General features: G+C 31.3%; 1 protein-coding gene and 1 pseudogene across 3 annotated transcripts; both read right to left on the bottom strand.

Annotated features, from left to right (window-relative positions):
* Nucleotides 1-2,842: 2,842 nt before the first annotated feature.
* On the bottom strand, nucleotides 2,843-11,462 carry LOC114310317 (increased DNA methylation 1-like; annotated as a pseudogene). Its single transcript, XR_014344659.1, has 17 exons — nucleotides 11,343-11,462; nucleotides 10,883-11,081; nucleotides 10,679-10,763; nucleotides 9,728-9,796; nucleotides 9,499-9,580; nucleotides 9,353-9,412; nucleotides 9,185-9,237; nucleotides 8,932-9,098; nucleotides 7,629-7,809; nucleotides 6,527-6,584; nucleotides 6,395-6,442; nucleotides 6,071-6,316; nucleotides 5,637-5,698; nucleotides 5,073-5,129; nucleotides 4,829-4,919; nucleotides 4,574-4,717; nucleotides 2,843-3,228 (listed from the first exon to the last, which is right to left on the bottom strand). The product of XR_014344659.1 is annotated as an increased DNA methylation 1-like (transcript).
* LOC145803051 (uncharacterized) lies at nucleotides 9,729-13,049 on the bottom strand. Of its 2 annotated transcripts, XM_082896366.1 has the most exons (6): nucleotides 11,343-13,049; nucleotides 11,186-11,254; nucleotides 10,883-11,081; nucleotides 10,679-10,763; nucleotides 9,941-10,062; nucleotides 9,729-9,796 (listed from the first exon to the last, which is right to left on the bottom strand). In XM_082896366.1, exon 1 carries the CDS (start codon nucleotides 12,292-12,294, stop codon nucleotides 11,464-11,466), a length of 831 nt encoding a protein of 276 aa, XP_082752492.1. In that variant the 5' UTR covers nucleotides 12,295-13,049; the 3' UTR covers nucleotides 9,729-9,796; nucleotides 9,941-10,062; nucleotides 10,679-10,763; nucleotides 10,883-11,081; nucleotides 11,186-11,254; nucleotides 11,343-11,463. The 2 variants fall into 2 exon arrangements, with proteins under 2 accessions (XP_082752492.1, XP_082752493.1); XM_082896367.1 differs by lacking the exon at nucleotides 9,729-9,796 and having other exon boundaries at nucleotides 10,003-10,123; nucleotides 11,343-13,016.
* Between the last annotated feature and the right edge of the window lie 7,649 nt (nucleotides 13,050-20,698).

Raw genomic sequence — 20,698 nt, 5'->3', positions numbered from 1 at the left:
ATTGCCATCCCTAGCGATAGAGAGGGAGAGGAGAGGAGTAGAAAATAAGAAGAGGGAGAGGGAGAGAGACGCTGAAGAGAGAGAGGGGCGCTAGTTTGTTTAGGGTTCGGTTTGGAAACAAAATATATATGTATATATATATATGGGGTCATTTTACACAATTCGCGACTAAACATTTTGGTCGTCAATTAGTTTTATAAATCCCTCCAAAATTTGAAATGTCTCCCTCCAAAAAATTGAGTTTTTTGGCAACTAAAATTTTTTTTAGTCACTGAAAATAAATTTGTCGACCAAACTTTTGGTCGCCAAAGATAAAAATTTATTTTTTATTTTTTATTTTGCGACTAAATTATTTTAGTAGCTAAAACTAACTATACAGCGACTAAAATATTTTTTAATCGCTTAAAATAAATTTTTGGCGACCAAACTTTTGGTCACCAAAGATAAAAAGTAATTTTTTATTTTTCATTCGGTGACTAAATAATTTTAGAAGCCAAAACTAACTATACAGCGACTAAAAAATAATTTTTTTATGACAAAAAGATAAAAAAGTAAATTTTTGTTTTTCATTCGGCGACTAAATAATTTTAGTAGCTAAAACTAACTATACAGCGGCAAATATTTTTTAGTCACTGAAAATAAATATTTGGCGACCATGCTTTTGGTCGCCAAAAATAAAAAGTTAATTTTTGTTTTTCATTCAGCGACTAAACAATTTTAATAGCCAAAACTAACTATACAACGACTAAAATATTTTTTTAGTCGCCAATTATGGCAAATTTAGCGACTAAATTTTTTTTAGTCGCCAATTGTGGTATTTTTAGCGACTAATTTTTTTTTTAGTCACCAATAATCAATATACCCTGACCAAAAAAATATAGTAGCTAAATATTATACTTTTGCCGACTAATACAATTTTTGGTCGCCAATTCCACAACTTTTGGCGGCCAAAATATTTTTAGTCGGCAAAAGTGATCGCCAAAAGTGTATTTTCTTGTAGTGTATAGTTATAAAAAATTTAAACCTTATTATGAGCACATAAGATTTGTGTGACTAACTGGTTCATGTGAGTTAGACCTTGGTTAGTTTGACTAATTAACCCCTAATTATTTAGTGTTTTATGATCAATACAAGTCTTTTAATTTTGTCAAATTAAAAGAAGTTGCAATATGAAATATGAACTTATGAAGAACCATTAAAATACCAAAAGGATGGACAAGCATGAGAGAGTATGGCCAAGAATTGGTTTCATAAAAATAAAAATAAAAGAAAAATTTTGATATGCAAATAAAAATTTGTACAAAATAATGTCATAGATTTGAATTCGTTCATTTCAAAAGAAAAAAAGAAAAAAAAGAAAAAAAAAAGAGAGACCAATATTAAACTGATTTACTATTTTAAAAATGTCGTTGACATAGATAAAATGCATCAATATATGATAATGACATTTTTAAAATAATAAGTTAGGTCTTTTGGTTTAAAATCACTGATACAAATTTGCATGACATTTTTAAAATAATAAGCTAGGTCTTATAGTTTAAAATGAATTGATATAAATCTCCAAAATCATATTCTATATAAGTGATTTTTTATTTCTTCTTTTTGTTGGTACACTCCTTATGTTTATATATTTGTCCAATATACAAAGAATATAGGATATCAAACAAACAACATAGTAAAATCAATTATGGATTCAAAATTTATTGATTCAGTTCCACCCATGAGCTAGTTGGTATTTCAACTGAAAATGAAAGGATAAAAAATAATACATCAATATAAATGTTTTTAAAGACCCATTTTTATATCCAAAAATGGAATTAAGAATTGACTAGATACATAGTCTAATCACATGATTTTATATCCCAAACCAACACAATAAAACAGAATTATCATACAATTAAATTTTGAAAACTTTTCTAATTCCTCCCCCCCCCCCCCCCTTTATGTACATGACATTTCTAATTTTCAATTAATAATATTATTGGGCTGATTATCACCCGATACCACATATTTTTAGCAAGTTCTAGATGCTGAAAGGTTCTGCTTTGTACTCACCATACAAAGCTTAGACCAAACTGTGAAAATTTTGTTTTCAATCCAAACAAAGCCATAACAAAAATCTCTTCTCAACAAAGACCATATGATAGGCAAATTTTGATTCACTGTTACTGTGGCATATATCCGACCCCAATTCATTGAACAAAAACAATTTTGAATTCATACTACTAGGTCTCACTGTCATACACAAGAAGCAACGAATCACTAGTCCTTACAATTTTCGGAACGGCGTTGCCTCGCTCAGCTCCACACACAATTTCTCCATGTGACAGCCAATGGCCTGCCGCTAGAGTTTTAATATTCAATGCATCTTTACACAATTTCTCCATGTGACAGCCAATGGCCTGCCGCTAGAGTTTTAATATTCAATGCATCTTTGCTCTACAACCATTCCCTTGACATTGACAATCCTACCCTAAAAACAGATCTAGATGACAGGTTTGTTTGTCTACCAAACTAAACCTAGAACAGCCAAACTAAGCAAAACATATTAGCAAACTGTAGTTTGTGGAGGGGTGGAGGGGAGAGAGAACTGAGCAATTACTTCCATAAATCCAAAATTCAAACACAGCCAAAAGAGTTTCATTGTTCTATGTCCACGTACATACTGTAACAAAAAGGGAGTATAAAATAAAAAAATGGAGTAGAAAAATAATTTCAAAGTGATGGAAGTACAAGTGATTTTTATGCATTAGATTGTGCAAGTCTATCTTGTACCTTCATCACTTTGAAATTATTTTTTTCTACTCTCCACTTCTTTGAAATTCACCCTAACAAAAATATCTTCCTGCAATGCACTCTAAAAGAGTAATTTTTCATCTCAAACTGTCCGCATACACGAAGAAAAAATGCAGAGATAAAAGATTTAAGAAAAGAAAGAAACAACATGCATGCATGCATATTAAAAGGTTAGCATGCATGGCTGCTGTGTGACACACCTCCCCTCCTATTCATACATGAAAACAAAAACAATTCTCAATCAGATCACTGGCATGCTAACCAAAGAAAATAGCAGCAATATTACATAAACAACCAAGAATGAACAAAATAATCCCTAATTCCTACACCTTTAACCGCGACGCGCTAATCTGCTATCTGCTGCACCTTCTTTTCTAACATTGATGTCCCCTTAAAAATCGTCAACTGGAGGTTCCTCGGATACTTCAATAACTGCTCAGACATGTTTATATCAGTTAGTACTGAAGCACTGGCTGTGAACATAAACATGGGACACAAATAGTACCAAAGTCGATGCCCAATTAAACCATGAAAGTACCCATTTTGCCAACACCCTTTTTCATAGTGGAAATGTTAAAAAAAAAAAATTCCTTCTTAAAAGAAAAAAGAAAGAATTTATAGTAACATCTTCACTTGTATAAATATGCAGTTGTTTCAATCCTATCTCATGGCATACATGCAGTGGTGGAGCCAAGAAATTAAATCAAAAGGGACACTTATTAATTATGACATTGAAAATTTTTACAAAAATATTTCACATAAATTTTTATGATTGACTTCAAGAAAGATAAATAAAAATATATACATATATATACATATATATTATTTGTAACTAGTATATCATGGACAATATACAAAAAAACAATCATGGATATAAGTTTTAAAATAAATTATATAATAATAAAGTAATTTTTCATAAAAAGTTTAGTAAAAATTCAATATAATAGTAATACCACGTCATCATTGACATATGATATTACCAATCAATAGTAAAGAAACATATAGAGGATGAACCCCAAATGTCAAATATAACTAACAATTCAATAAATTCCATATCTTCATTGAGATTAATTATAATTGTATGTCAATAATGATAGACATCACCATTGTATTGAAATTTTCATAGCTAATAATATGACTTATCATAATATCTTTATTTTCAATAAAAAAACAACCATTATTATTCTCATAATTTTAAAAATGTCATTGATATTTCACTCTAAATAATATTTTATAATTTTTTTACTTAAAATATTTTTTTTATGTTTGCAAAAAAAAAAAATTATTCCAAAACCCAAGAGAGGCACGTGACCTCCCTAGACCCACTGTGGCTCCGCCACTGCATACATGTTATGTACCTCCTTCCGAGGCATACAAAACTGTAGAGTTGCGCATTAACTCAAAATTGAAGCAAATGTATTTTAAGGTTGACACTGTAAAGAAAGAACCTCAAACAGTGTCCGATCGGGAAAGACAAGATTTGGTAATTAACAAAATGTGATTTATTGATCACTTTGATAACTAACCCATATCATCTCAAACCACAAAATCTATGTTCTTCCCTTACCCAATTATAAAATGGCAATGAAAAGTTCTGGCTACACATCTCTGGTCAATGCATTGACAAAAGTAACTAATATGCGGTGCCAAATACCGAGTGTAGCATAGAATGCATTCCCATTGCATTTTCCATGCAGACTGGAGATTCTATAAGTTTAAGGTAAAAACATGGGAGAAAAAAATTTGAGCCATTAATTAAGTTGTAGAAGAGCATTACCCTTTCATCACTCATCTTTCTGAAACCTAATTTTTTCGTCCAGATTGATTCAGCTTCCTCAGCAGCAGGGAGTACCAGGTTTTCAACATTCAGGGAATACAATAGGCTCTTGATACATGAAAACAATGCTTGGAAATATCCCCACAGACAAAAAAAAATCATCAACACAAACAAAAAGGAAGGAATAACTCCGGCTGCACAGAAAGGGAAAACATCAATAAATAAAGAAAATTAAAAAACAAAAGAAAAACTTACTTTTCCTTGATTCTCTCTACTTGTAGCCACTAGAGGAAGCTCAGCAACCTCACGTCCAAAAATCCTCAGAAGACCAGCTGAAACAACTGACCTGTGCACGACATTTTGGAATCCAATGATTAAAAAATAATAAGAACATAAAACTAATAACAACCATTAACAAAAATGAAAATGAAAATGAAAATGAAAATGTAAAGTAAATTAATTAAACATGCAGAAACAACTTTAATGTGAAGCAGCTTACTTTACGATTAAAACGACGCAGTACATTCCACCAAATTCTTGCCCAGATATATTTCTCCTGCATTAAGTACAACAAAGGGCATTTTAAACAGGTTTGGTAGATTAACCAAAAACATAAAGATCAATAAGAAGTCAGGGAAATTTAACTAGTGAAGCAAACAATCTACTTACATAGCGCCCTTTTTCTCCTTATTTTTCTGTTCTCAAATTTCATTAAATAAAACCAATCCTTTTCTCCTAATTGAACCTTATGGTCAATCTTTGAAAAGCACATAATGTGAGTTGAACAATTCTAGGACATAAAATAAAGGTTTGTTTGTAAGCAAAATTCATATTTTCCTCCTCCAAAATGCATTCTTTTTAATAATGTATACTTGATTAATGTAGTCACAAGTATTTGTTGACAACCTACAAAATAACTTCATTTCACACCAATTCATTAATAGAGGGAAATGATGAAATTTTCCTCACAAAGCACTTAACTTTCTTCCGTATGGCATAAGTTTTGGTAGATACACCCTTCAGATGAAGAGCTACTTAAGCACAATGTACAATGATAACTTACCCACAGACCATAACAGGTACAAGATCACGACTAGAAGTTGCAACAATAGGATCAAAACATTCCTGCCAAAGATGAGACATACAAATAGGCTTAACCCCCTAATAAAATTAAGTAATAAAAGAAAGTATAACATAACAAAAAGGAGTATCTTTATACAACTGCTGTCAGAAGGACTATACAGCAAAAGAAAAAAGAAGTCAAAATCAAAACCATTTTTGGACAAAGATAAATTTAAGATATAGCATAGAGAATCAATATTAACCAACTGCCCCGAAGAGGTCCTGGCCCCCAGATCTGTTTCTTCTAGCACATCATGTTACATTATGTTGCTAAAGAGAAGTAGCACTAGAATAGATAAGAACAAAATTAGACAGGCTTTTACAAATTTTAAAAATCACGTTTTGCTATTCTACATGGTATCAGCAAAAACTTACTCGAAAAATTGCAGCAGCCCTAGACAGTACTGGCAAATGTTCTGGATAGCGACTTCTCCCACTTAAAATCTGCCATTGAACATCATTTGAAACTCCATCTGTAAATCCTTTCTCAACATGTTTTCTGTGTATTGCATATGACACTGAAGCTGGAATCATCTCCGCACCAACTAAAACTAAATTTTGTAGTGCCACATGGATCCTATTGCAGTCATCACAACAAAATCACTTATCCCTGGGCAGTTCCTGCACCAAATGTGAGAAACTATACTGAGTCGCTGAATAAATACATGTCGAAAGCATTACAAAGATTCTGAAACTTACTTTTAAATCACAGAGGCCACTGTCACGCAAGCAGCCAACATTCTCACACTAAACAGCAATAAACAGTCAGATTTAGATAATTAAAAAGAACACACATATGGTAAAATATATAAGGGAAAATACAAGCCCTACTTGGTCACAAAGCATAACTGTTCGTTCATCAAAATTTTCAACACCAAAATCGTGAGCCCTGTAAAGATAACAAAGAAAATCAGTCTTATTAACAACAAAGAAGTGGACATGACTTATTGAAAGGGCATAGATGGAGAGAATTGGGATAATTAATTTTCTGGAGGGAATAAATAAGCATATGGGTTAATGAAATAATAGTGAATAATTTTGTAAGTGACACAATTTGATGTTGTGTATAGCATGAAATTTCTATATTGGTATAATTTTTTTGTACTTTTACTGTTAAACTGCAAGTTAAAAGCAAAAGAGCTCCTGGCCTTCAAAACCTAAAATGGCCATATGAGGGAAGCCATGTTCAACCTTTGGGTTAAATGAAACTATTGGTTTCTAAATTTCTAATCATTACCATCGATTCTACATGGCCTTCTGAGTAAAGCCATGTTCAACCTTTGGGTTAAATGAAACTATTGGTTTCTAAATTTCTAATCATTACCATCGATTCTACTGCGGCCAGTTTCACTTTTACTATTATTCCTTCATTCTCGGAAGAGCCAAAATGACAAATATTCAAGAATTAAAAGTTCTTGTCATAGTTTGCGACTTTGAAACCAATAAGTTAGTCCTTCTAGCAGCGGTACACAAGTGAAGAAACTGTCGAAAACAAAATAAGTGCATACCAAATGACAGAATATGAATGGAGAAAATATTTTTTTTTTTAAAAAATAGCTGGCCTGCACCAACCCAAACTTCTTGTGAGTTCAAAACCATAAATGAGACTCTAAATGAAGAGATAACAATTAAAAGGAGCTAACATGAGATAAAAACCCATTCAGACAACACTGACACAGCAAACTGACCCTGATAAACATGGAACTATACTAATAATTAAATGTGTATATATTTAACAAATCAATGAACCTCAAGGAAAATATAAGATTGTGACCTTTTGATCAACACTCTTGAAAGAGCCCATCATACACAAAACTGCTATTTGGGTTCTCAGGATTAGAGCAATGTATAAAATCCATAGAAGAAGTAATTAATTTCTTCATTATAAGAGAACTTTAACCAAAATTTTATTGAATGACTACACTAAACCAACCTGCAAACAACGCAACCACCTATTTCAATTTATGGGGCTTTAACAACTCGTGTCAACTGAATTATAATATGTCTTCCCGTATTTGAGGACTCTCCAGCAGATTTTCGTCCAAAACCAAATTTATCTCTACAATATGGGCAGTGCCAGTCACCTTTAGGTGCACACTGTAAATCCAAACAAACTGAAAGAAGCCACAAGAGAGAGTGGGAAAAGGGAAGAGTAAAAAATAATTGATAAGTATTTATATAACAGAAGAAAAACAATGAAAATGTATATTTGGTTAAACATAAGTTAGATACGCTTAAATATACTACCTTATTTTAGTGTAGGGCTTGTCATTTAACGCTTTCAAATTGTAATGTAAAGGTTGTAAATTGGTCTTGCCTTGCAATACTTCAATTGAGTATTAAAATAACCGATCAATAACGCAACCAAGAAGAAGCAAGCATTTATAAATACTTCAAGACCGCTTTTAACAAATTGTGCTTCACTTTCACCACCATTATATGATTCCCTAAAAAGCACATTGGGCAAGCTTGGTATTACTCATAAGAGTTAGCTTTTATGTTTATAGTTTTCAAATTATTAGCTCAAAATAATTAAAACAAGTTGTAATTTTGTTTGGTGCAGATTTTGATAATATGTGAAAAAAGTTGAGCGTGGTGTGGCTAAATAAGTTGTCACATAGTTTTCTTATTGTGCAAATATCCCAAATGCCCTCAAAAGTCTTTTTATACCAGTAAAAGCAAAAGATATGAGGCTCTTTTGTCCATACATATTTAATGGTTTTGAAAATTATTTTTTTTAAAAAAAAAACTACAAATTTTAACTTAAGAAAATCTCACTTTTTTTTGTCAAATAAGCTGAAAAAATCAAATAAGTTACAATTTAAAATTGCAACCAAACAACATTAGTCAACTTTTTTTAAGCAAATAAGCTAAAAAAGCTGACTCATAAGTGTTACCAAATGGGGCCATTAGACAAAATGAAACCAAAAAAATACAAGCTTAAAAAGTTGACATGAATTGAGAAAATGTATCCCTTAATGAATGACAATGAACACACAACCAAACCATGACATATCTACACTACAGTTTTTTTTATCAACTGTTCTAGTATCTACATAGGTTATCTTATTCTACTTTTAGTGTATAGTAGTCACTTCAATGGTGGAATGTAATTCTTAGAACACCAAATAAGAAATAAATTAAATGTCTGTTGTATAACGTAGAGATGAGAACCACACAATATGAACATCAATCACAAGAAGAACAGAGAGAGTACATTCAAGGGAAATACCCACCTGCATGAAAAGCCCGAGGGCATCCATCACAAATAATCAGATCCCCTCCAGCTCCACATGCTGCACACATATCATCACTGCTTCCAGTAGCCAGACTTTGTCCATTAGCCAATGACAGAGCTATATTGTGAAGCGTCAGTCCACTACAAGTATAGATGTTCCGGTAGCTGGAGTAAACAATGGAAAATATTAATTCAGCATAGCATACTCACAATCACCGAACCAATGATAAGTTTTTTTTAAGGCTACTCACGGTTGGCGTCTAGCAGACCATCCAGCATGAGCCTCAAACTGCGAAGGACAAATCTGCTCACAAAGGAAAATAATCTCATAACTGAGACCTATAAATGTTTGGGGGAATGGGGGCGAAGAGAAGGGGATCCTAGCACTTTATTAAATAAGTGTTGTGCCAACAATTTACCTCAGTGTGACAACCACTACAAACTATTCCATTTCCTTGTTTGTAGCCCCCAAGTATTCTCTGCAATAAAAATAAAATATAAAATGAAGAAATTGAGAAGAATATAAACACATCAGCAAAAGAAGAGAGTGCATCGAAAAAACCACCTGTCCTTTGGAATAGTAAGCCAATTCAGCACCATCTAAAAGTCCGTTAGGCATGAAAAGTAATCGATGCAGATCATTATCCCTGTAATCAATGTGCAAAATTTCAATAAGCATAAGACTTCAAGCCAAGCCCAAAAAATCCCAGAATTAGAAGCAGACTTCTATATAAGTACCAAGAAAACTGAGACACTTGACCAGGGAGAAGGAGAATAAAGAGAATAAGTTTTACCTTTTCTTGGTACGACCTTCCGCAGTTTTTTTCTGTTTCACAACTGAACTAGAATGGTAGAAGCTTGGCCTGCACAAAAGATTGCAAAATCAGTGACAGAGAGAATGATGAATTTCATTTTAGTAATCAATTCTATGAAAAAGAATCTTGACTGCTTCAGAAATATGAATTAACTAATATAGATAAGAAAAAACAAATTGAGAGAGAACGAACTTCTTAGCCACCCCTTTTTCTTCCCCTCTAGAGCCTCCTTCATGCAGTTTTGCTGTTTAAAATCGTTGTTCTGAACATAGGAAGACAAAGTAGGGCAATGGCTGTCTTCTATCATTTGACCACTGCAGCCAAAAGCTTCAGTTTAGTGATGTTGTTGGCCGCTGAAATAATAACCTAACAATTCTTTGACCACACAAAGTATGAAAAATCAAAATCAAAATAAATAAATAAACTATAAGGAGCCTTCAAAAAACTATGCTTCATAAAATCCTAAACTGACAGAAACCTGCTACTTGGTGGATCTCTTAAGCGATTATGGCCACAAACCATAATCTCTAACACCATTAAGATCACCACAACCATGCATTAGTAGAATGGCAACGTACTGTCAAAAAGAACATCGTACACTTTTATACTTGCAAAATATATGACATGTATATACAACATGAGTCTTCTAGCAGTATATGATGACACACATGTACTCAAGTTTCACCTTCCTGTTATTATTTGCACAGCACCAAACAGCTTTATTATGTACACAACACATCATATTGGATAATAAATTTGTAAGCTCGAAATGAACTTTTACATGTTAAACAAGTATTTTGAAAATCTGAAAAGAACTCTACCAGCACAAAAGGCCTAACCTTAAATTCCCAAATACAGGGGACCAAACATTCAAAACCAAATATAAAATATATTAATGAGATAATTCCCAAAAGAAAATATTTTATGTACCTTGTGGTAGCATGATGCATCCCAGGAACACTGATGTGACGTCTCTTCTCAGTTTTAACCATATGACTGTTTTCTTGGAGACTTTCTGCGGGTAAAAGTGAATTTCAAAATCAATTCAATAACTAAAAAGAAGAGCTTTTGCGAAATGAACAGCTTATGCCTAAGGCACTAAAAAGTAAATTAAAAGCTTGGAATCTGCATCACCTTTCCAAGCCTGGAAAGACTCTTCATTGACAGATGAACCGGCAACGTTCTTTACCACTTCATCTAGTACACTATGTGGTGCAGTCTTGAGTTCTTGGATTACACTATATATTGGCTTCCCATTCTCCAAGTATATGTGGTTGCTCGGGTGTCTAGTTTTGCCACCAGCATGCAACTCAAACTCATAGGCACTGAGTATCTGCTTATTCCATCCAATTGTATGGTAAACAAAATTAAATGCAAAAAACAGCCAAATGACCACAAAAAAAATAATAATAATAATTTTGCGATAAAACAACCTACTTTGGAGAAATTGCATTATGAGCAGCCACACAAATATCCACAGCCTTTTATGATTCCAGGAAGCTCTCTCTACAATCATTTGAAACAGAATAAGAGTTCCACATATTTTAAAGATTGAGTGAAATTTTACCAAAATAAAAATGGAACTACAACATACCTCCTGTGAAGCAGTAACGTACTTCACCCGAGCTCCTTCTAAAATCCCAGTAGATAAAAGCTTTTTAACAGTTGTGGGATAACTGTCTGGCAGAACCTTCTTAGACATTTTCAGTTCCATATTAGGCTGACATAAAAAAACCTTGCTGCTCATCAACAACCTTCCCATATGAACTTATTTCTGTATTCATATCATCTGATGCTGAATGATTCCACTGGGAAATTCCATCAGACCCAGATCCCACTGCTGTTGCAGATAACTGATTATCATAGTCCTCCTTACGCTTGCTGAATTTGAAGGTAATTTTCCTGATACCAGTGGAGCTGAAATCTTTTGGAATCTCGCGTACAAAAAGGGACGTAGACACTGCTCCAGATGTATCATTTTTACTCTCCTCTTCTTCATTCAGGCTCTCCTTGGAACTTGAATTCCCAGAACAAGTGGACGAATTCTCACTAGAAGCAACTTGGTTATTGCTCACCAACTCGGCCAGTTGACTACTAATAGTCTGAATGCTGCAGGCATTATCTCTTGGAGACAAATTTGGGTTTGAAACTTCTGAGAATATTTCATCGTTTGAAGTTTCCTTAACCTGCTTGTTAGCAGACTCCAATTCAGTATCACTTAAAGAATCCTTTGCCTGCTTCTTCGTGCAACTAGACTCCAATTCATGCTTGTTAGCGCAAGACTCCAATTCAGTATCACTTAAAGCATCCTTTGCCTGCTTCTTTGTGCAACTAGACTCCAATTCATACTTGTTAGCACAAGACTCCAATTCAGTATCACTTGAAGCTTCCTTTGCCTGCTTCTTTGTGCAACGCTCAACTTCAGTATCGTCCCCTAACCATTCATGATCACGCTTCGATTCAATTCTCGATGAATTCTCATTTTCCATTCCTCCATCATCTAACACTGCCACAAAGACTTCCCCTTCACCTTCACCTTCCCCCATCCAAACACACCACCTTTATTTTTTTTCAAATCCACAAGCTATCAGCAGTTCCAGACTTCAGACTCCTCCACAACAGCATTCAAATTGCCGAATCGAACTAAGAAACAAAACCCTAATCCAAATATGATTGAAATTGCACCCACACACACACACACTGATTGGATTAGGATTTGAACTAGCCTGAATGTGAAGCTGAAACAAATTTACAATTAAGTGGCACCCTCTATATCATTCAAGCAACAAAACCCTAGCCCAGACACAAGCCAACGCATAACACAAGGAAACAACCAATTCAAACCAATCAACTGCCATCCAAACCTTTTCGAACTCGAATTGGCGGAGAAAAGACACGGAAATCGATTCAACATACCTTTTACGTACCCCTGATTCCAAATTGACGCTGAAAAATCTGAATAAACAAGAACAGTTATTCGAGATCCAAAGGTATGAGCACGAACCACCATTCGAAAAAGCAAACTTCAATATGTACAGATCTGGAATTCACAAAGAAGACTGGGACATGTATATGTATATGTACTGTTGGAGTGAGATGGAATTGAAGGGAATGAAAGTTAGGGTTTTCTTTTCATTTCTAATTGATCTGTAAGAACAGCGAACGCAGAGAGCCAACAAACCAAACTGAAATTTTGGGTTCGCGGTCGACATTGAGAGAGAGAGAGAGAATTGGCGACCGGATTTGGAAGAAACGGGAAAGTGGGGAGTGGATAAAATTAAAAACAAATGGGACCTTATTGAATACTACTACGGGAAACGGTTTAGATTGAGCCACGTCATCCTCGGAGAGATGAATGATTTAGATTTGTTCATTTAAAAAATAATATTCAAAACATTCACGCTGAATACTACTCACTTTTAGGCGTGTTTGTTTGGGTTTTTTTTAGTCAATTTATGATTTTTAGTTTTTGAAAAGTTATTTTAGATTGTTTGGTTAAATTTATTTCAAACAGTTTATGATTCTAGCAACTTGTTTTAAGTCAAAAAAATTAATTCTGAAAAGCTGATCACCCTTTGTTTTTTATTGTCAACTCCTACTGTGGACATGTTAATTTATTGTTATACTCTTAGATTTTTTTATTTTATATTTTTTAAAAAATAAAAAATGACCCAAATGGACTATAGAATATTATTATTATTTTTTATGAGAAATGTAGACAAATAATGAATAATAATAATAAAAAAAAAACTACTTCACAGCTTATTTAACAAATACTACTCAGCAACTTAAATCTATAATCCAACAGTTACACCAAACAGATTAATAGCTTCTTATTAAAGTCATAATTTATAATCTGTTTTAATAACTACACCAAACGAGGCCTTTCTCCAACACACTCGGTCCTCGTTTGGTAAATATTTGAGGACTAAAAAAAATAAAATAAATTATATAAGGCAATAAGATAAAGGGGTATTTGGCAAGAGTTTTTTTTTTTTTTTTGATTAAAATTTATAAAATGATAAATAGGCTAAAATAGTTAATAAGATAAAATATCACATGAAACTCATAATCATTTTATTTTTTCTCTCACAAATATCATATCTAACTATAAAAAAATTCAATTATCTTCCCAAATATAAAAATTTTAACCTACTAAAATAGTCAAAAATTAAAATAATCTACTAAAATAATAACTTTCCAAACACTCACAAAATATCACATCCAAATCAAAATCATTATACTTTTTCTCTCACAAAAATTTTAAAAAAAAAACCCAAAAATAAAAACCAAATGAAGCTATAGCTTCACACTTTTTCTCTTCGTCCCTCACTCTCACACGCACTCAATCTCTCACATTTCTAATAAAAAATAAAAAATAAACTATTTTAACCTTTTTCATTTTATTTTAATAATATATATATATATATAATTTGTAATATAAAATTTTAAATTTTATAAATTTAATATCATTGAAAATATACATGTAAAATGAGACTAATATTAAATATATTTAATAACAATTTAAAATAAATAAAAATATGTTTAGTTTGGTTTCCAAATTATTATTTTTTAAATATAAAAACTATTTTGATAAAAACAAATACACAAAAGTTATATATTTTTTAAATTCTCAAAAATAATTTTCATTCCAAAAAAAAATCATATGAAAATAACAAATTTTAATTTAGTTTTGTTAACCAAACGAGTTCATAATTTTTATAAAAGGAAATAAAAAATACACAAATTCAATCTATACATAGGTGTAAATCAAATATGTGTGTAGTACAAGTTTAAACTAGCATGGTGCAAGTCTAATCTATAGTGATATTTTTAAAAAAATTAGTTTTTTTTTTTTTTTGTAATTTTTAGTATATCACTTAAATTATTTTTAATTTAAAAATATATAAATTATTTACAATTTTTAGGCACATTTTGGTCAATTTCTTTTATGTTTGTATTTCTTTTAAAAAAAAATTATAAACTCGTCTCTAATAAAATTAAATTAAAAGTCATTATTTTTATATGATTTTTTTTATAATGAAGATTTTTTTGATAATTTCAAAAATACATAATTTTTGTGTGTTTATTTTCATCAAATTATTTTTTTATTTTAAAAATAATAATTTAAAAACATAACTAAACATAGTAATTACTTTTTATTTATTTAAAATTTTTGTTAAATTATATTTAATATTAGTCTTATTTTAAAGGTATGTTTGACATATTTTCAATGATATTAATTTCATAAAAATTAAAATTTTATATTCAAAGTTTTCATATATTTTATTAAAATAAAATAAAAACGATTACAACATATTTTTTTTAGCGGGCCAGGCTGGGCCATGGACCAAAAAGTGCGGCTCAGGCCCAAGCCCAAGTCCACTCATAATAGGGCCTAGGACTTGGGCTAGGCCTAGCCAGGCTTTTTTAAAATAAAAATAATCATAAACGATAAATACATTAGCTATGTAGATTATTTATGGAAAAAATTAGTTTAACATCCCTCTTCAACTTTTAGTAATGGGAGAGGTCCGCAATAAATTTTTTTGTAGTCTAAGGTCCCTCACCCATACCCATATATAACACCCACTTTTTCATTCTCTCGCATCTCTCTTCTTACACCAAACAACTCCTCTCTCTCTCTCTCTCTCCTCTTCGTCCACAGCATTGTTCAAAGCTTCATTGGCATTGACTACGATGAAGGAATTCGCACTAGCAAGATTTATAAAGCTTTACCGATGGAGATTGTCGATTTATATGAAGATTCCTAATAGTGCTTTATACAACAAGATTTATATAAAGCAGAGCGCTAGTCCTCATTGTTGTTCCTCCGATCACTAGTCCTCCGATGAAGATTCCTCCGTCAACAAATATCACTACCCTTGGAGGACAAATGTTGAGCATCTCCAACGGTAATAGGCATTTTACCTATCTAAACATTACTATAAAGTATATATTTTATTTTGCCTATCAACTATTTCATGTTTCTACTCCAACCATGCTCTTTATTTTAGCTATTCATCTAAATACTATTAATTTTATAAAATGCCACATCAGTAACAAAGATGAAGGAAAATGATCCTAATGATTAAATACATTTTGCCTAATCTTGAAGGCTAGTTGCATGTAGCTAGTGAATGTGAGTTGAGCTAAAATGTCTAATCATATGCCTAGTGCACTGGAGTTGAAAAAAAATGAGTTATACTAGGTATTTTGACTAATAAGCATGATATACCTAGTGGGTTGGAGATGCTCAATAGTAAGATTTATAAAGCATTATAGCAGATATGAAAGCAGAAACAAAATGCATCAGTTACATATCCACAAGCACAACTGGAAAATATTCATCATTGCTTCTCTTACTTTTTTCTTGTTTCTTCTTCATTGTCTTTATTGTTGATCTTAACAAACTACGTCTTAAAATCTTCATACAACATTTAATGAAGAAATCCACATAAAAAGATGTATTCGAGAGCTGGGGACATGGATTTAGCAAATAAGGTGTTTGATGAAATGCTAATGAGAGAATGTCTAAGGTCTCTCAAATAAATCCAGAGAAATTTCAATCCAAACCAAAGAATGTCTCTAGACCAAACTAGAGAAAATTCAGTTCAAACCAGAGAATTTCTCTGGTCCAAACCAGAGAAATTCAATCCAATACACGAAGTAGAAGCAGAAGCAACGATCGTTATAGACAAAAGTGAAAGACAATCCCACCAAGAAAACACAACATCTGTCTGGTCAAGACGTACATCTACAAATGTGAACAAAGCAAAAAAAAATTGTGAACAAAGCTGGGACCATGAATTCGTTTAGTAACTTGCTCCTGTGGATCTTGGGCGGGGCTTCATCTGAAGGGTTCAATTCATTTCTTTCAACGTTTAGAGATGTGCGAGATCAAGGCGGCCAAATTTATGCAGATCTAGCCAGGTAGGAAAATCATACAACACAAAATGCTCACTAAGGATTGGAATGTTGGTTGGTCCTTGTATTTTTGTGAATGTTTAATTCTAATGTCATTGTAAAGGGTTTTGTAGAAATATTAGTTTATACATAAATGGTTGCATAAACTGGATATGGAGTAATGGTCAACACCAATAATATTGTTAATAAACAGAAGTTCAAATAAGAAAAGGAAAAGGAAAAAAATTCTCTAGTTTGAACTCAGAGAAATTTCAATTTTCTCTTGGTGTTGGTGATGTGTAAAATTTTCTCTGTGATGTGTTCAGAGAAATTTGGTGTTGGAGATGTATAAAATTTCTCTATGATGTGTCTAGAGAAATTTCGTGTGGGTGATGTGTAAAATTTTCTCTGTGATGTGTCCAGAGAAATTTGGTGTCGATGATGTGTAAAATTGTCTCTATAATGTGCCCAGAGAAATTTGGATTTGGAATTGGAATTTTCTCTGTGATATGTCCAGGGAACTTTGGAATTTTCTCAGTGATTTGTTCAGAGAAATTCTCTAAATCGAATTTTCTCAAAATCGATGTTGAGGGACCTTAGACATTACGAAAATATTGAGTGTCCTTTATGCTATAAAATCTTAATATCAGATATCTTAAAAAAAAAATCCCCATGATATTTTTCTTCATACATGATCTATAGTGAAGCATGAATTGAATTGAATCTCCACCACATATATCCATTTGTGAATAAATTTAGGGTGCAAAATTCTGAGACCTAGTTTTTTTTTGTAAAAATAATAGTCTATTTAGGCCTCGTTTGGGAACAGGCTAATTTAGTAACTTTTTGGCTATTTGGCTAAAAAGGTAGGTAAAAAAAACTTGTATGTTTGGGATGACTTTTTGGCTAATTACGAAAAGATGAGCAAAAAGTAGAGAGAAAAGAGAATCTTTGACTTTTTGGTATGAGTTGTTGGCTTTTTAGCTAATTTAGTAACTTTTTGACTAATTGGCTAAAAAAGTAAGTCCCCAAACAGGGCCTTAGTTTGCCTCCAAAAACATGTTTGGTTGAAAATTTTTATTTTTTATTTTCAAAATCACTTTTTTTTCAACTACACATTAATAATCACTTTTTCATTCTCTTATCTTTTTCTCAATCACTTTTTCTCTTACACCCATTTAATCAACTACAAAAATAAAAAATAAAAAAATAAATATTAAATCATTCCAAACTCCAACATTTGAAAATTATTTTCAAAATATATAATTAAACAAATTTTTAAAAAATTTAAATTCTCTTCAAAAATATATTTTTAAAATAATATGTTAAGACACAAACCCTATATTAAGTTAAGTTTAAGGTAGAGTGAGACAAAAGTTTGACTCTGACCCGGTCCATAAAACAGAGGTCCAACATTGTCCACAATATCAAATTTAGACCATGTTTGGAATCTTAATTCTTACTAATTTTTTTTTTATCTTTTTATAAAATTAAAAAATATATATTTGAAAATAATTTTTTAATTATATATAAAAAAATATAATTGTTTGATGTGTATGATTTGAATTTTATCATTATTTTCATCGTGCTTGTGTAGAAAATCAATGCATTTATAGTCTTTGACAACATGGGTCGGGCTTCTTTCAAGTTCAAAACTTGAGAGACTTGTGAGATTTATTACGAGTTCTACTACTAAGATGCAAGCTGTTTATTTTGTAAGACTTTTAGTTTATATCATTTATAAAAAAATTAAGTAGATCAAATAATTATAAAATTTTTATTTTATCGTATTTATTTTTTAAAAAATGGATGATAAGTATGTTCTTAAAAATAGATTATCTATCTTTTTGAAGACAAATATAATAAAATAAAATAAAAATATTACAATTATTAAATTGATATATTTTTTTTCATGAGTAATAGATATTAAGGATCTTACAAAATGAATAATTTGGATTATTAAAAGAAATATGTAATGAACAAATTCAAATTTAAACTTCAGAGAAACATAACCTAATAAGATTCGTAGAAAATCATGGGTTGAACTTCTTTCATATTCACATTTCAAAATGAGATAATTTAAAAGGCATGTGTGACCACCACGGATCACGTTTCAATGATTCGAATAGTTTATTTTATAAGCTTCTTAATATATATTATTCATTGAAAAAAATTAATTCAATCTGATAATCGTATAATTTTTATTTTATCACATTTGTCTTTAAAAAAATTAATGACAAATATATTTTTGAAAATTGATTTTATTTTTTGAAAAACAAATATGATAAAATAAAAATATTTTGATTATCAAATTGATTTAATTTTTTTATGAATAATATAAATTGAGAAATTTATAAAATAAATTATTCAAATTATTAAAATAAAATTTATAGTAAATTTCATATACTTTTTAAATTTTCTTGTATTGAGACGTGAGCAAGAGAAGCCCAACTCAAAAATCATTATCTAAGCTACGTGACTTGCTCTTCATTGGTTAGTGGTTAGTTTCTCTCATATTGACCACTGATTATTAATTTACTCTCTCTTCCCAGACACCAAATTTTAAATGGTTGTAAAGCAAGTAAAACTCACTACCATCACACACCATCCCAATTAGTATTTACTTCCAAGTGGCTTTTTTTTTTTTTTTTTTTTTTTGTAGGGGTGAGCATAGTCCGGATTGGATCGGATTGGGATAAAACCAGGACCAATTCGTTATTTACGGTTCTTGAAAAATTGGAACCAATCCAATCCGTTTAAATCATGGAACCAATCCGAACCAATCCATTTAAATACGGATTGAATCGGTTTAGGACCACGAATTCACATAATTAAATAACAAAAAAAATATATATATATATATAACACTTGAATTTCATAAAAATATAAACATAACGCTATATTAGTTCCATAATAGCAATATGTTTTTCTATAATAACGACATATTGTTCTATAATTTAAACAACCGTAAGAAAACTGGTTTCACCATAAGTATTTAGATCATTGTAAATTAAAACTTAAAACTAACAAACAAAAGTAATAAAAGAAGATATTATACGGTTTTAGGTTTGAGTTTAGATTTTATATAGAATAAGAGAAGATACTCTGGGGGAGGTTGTATAATAAAAATATAGACTATTTGTATACGGTCCGGATCGGTTCCAATCCGGAACCGTGGTATTCAATCCGGAACCAATCCGTGAACTACGGATTTTTAATTCTTCAATCCGGAACCGAACCGCGGATTCAAAAAACCAATCCAAACCTATCGGATTGGATTGGATTGGACTGGATCGGATTACGGATTTCACGGATTCCTTGCTCAGCCCTAGCTTTTTGCATTTTTTTCAACTCATGCAAGAGTAAGTAAACTAGGAAGTAAATCATTAAGGTCATGTTTGTTTTTGCAGATTAGGAAATGGGATTAAAATAGTAATGAGGTGAGTTTTACTATAACTTGTTTAGTAGCTTTTTTGTTGAGGGGAATTGCTACTCCACCTAAAGTATCACTCCCACACCCCAAGTGAATTAGGTTTTTCGTAAATAAGTTGGGATTGAAAATATAGTGAGGGGATTAAGTTGCATGTTTTGTTTTTTTATTTATTTTTTTTATATTTGTTTTAGAATTTCTTTTAATATAGAAATATTTTATTTTTATTTTATATAAAATTAATTTAATAATTCTATCACTAATCATCTCTCTCACTATCACTAACAATTTCCACATTAACAATCTCTTCACTAATCATTCCCTTATTAACAATCTCATCTAATCTAATTCGCCAAACAAACATGGCGTAAGAGGTTTAAAAAAAAAAATTACAACCTAATCTCATTAGGAACAGAATAGCTATTTTGGGTTGTTAAGATGGTTAAAAGTTAACTTTTGACTTTTAATCAAGCTTTTTGACTTTTTTAGAAAGGAAAATATTTGTTAACTCAAAATTTTGTGACTCAAATGGCTCAAAACGATGTCGTTTTGACAGATTTTGAGTATAAAACTACGTCGTTTTGAGTCATTTGAGTCACAAAATTTTGAGCTAC

This window comes from Camellia sinensis, chromosome 11 (assembly GCF_055761805.1).
Source record: "Camellia sinensis isolate YWXY chromosome 11, ASM5576180v1, whole genome shotgun sequence".
Classification (NCBI taxonomy): Eukaryota; Viridiplantae; Streptophyta; class Magnoliopsida; order Ericales; family Theaceae; genus Camellia; species Camellia sinensis.
The sequence above is the reverse complement of the archived record's forward strand: the minus strand, read 5'-3'. Positions and strand labels throughout refer to the sequence as shown.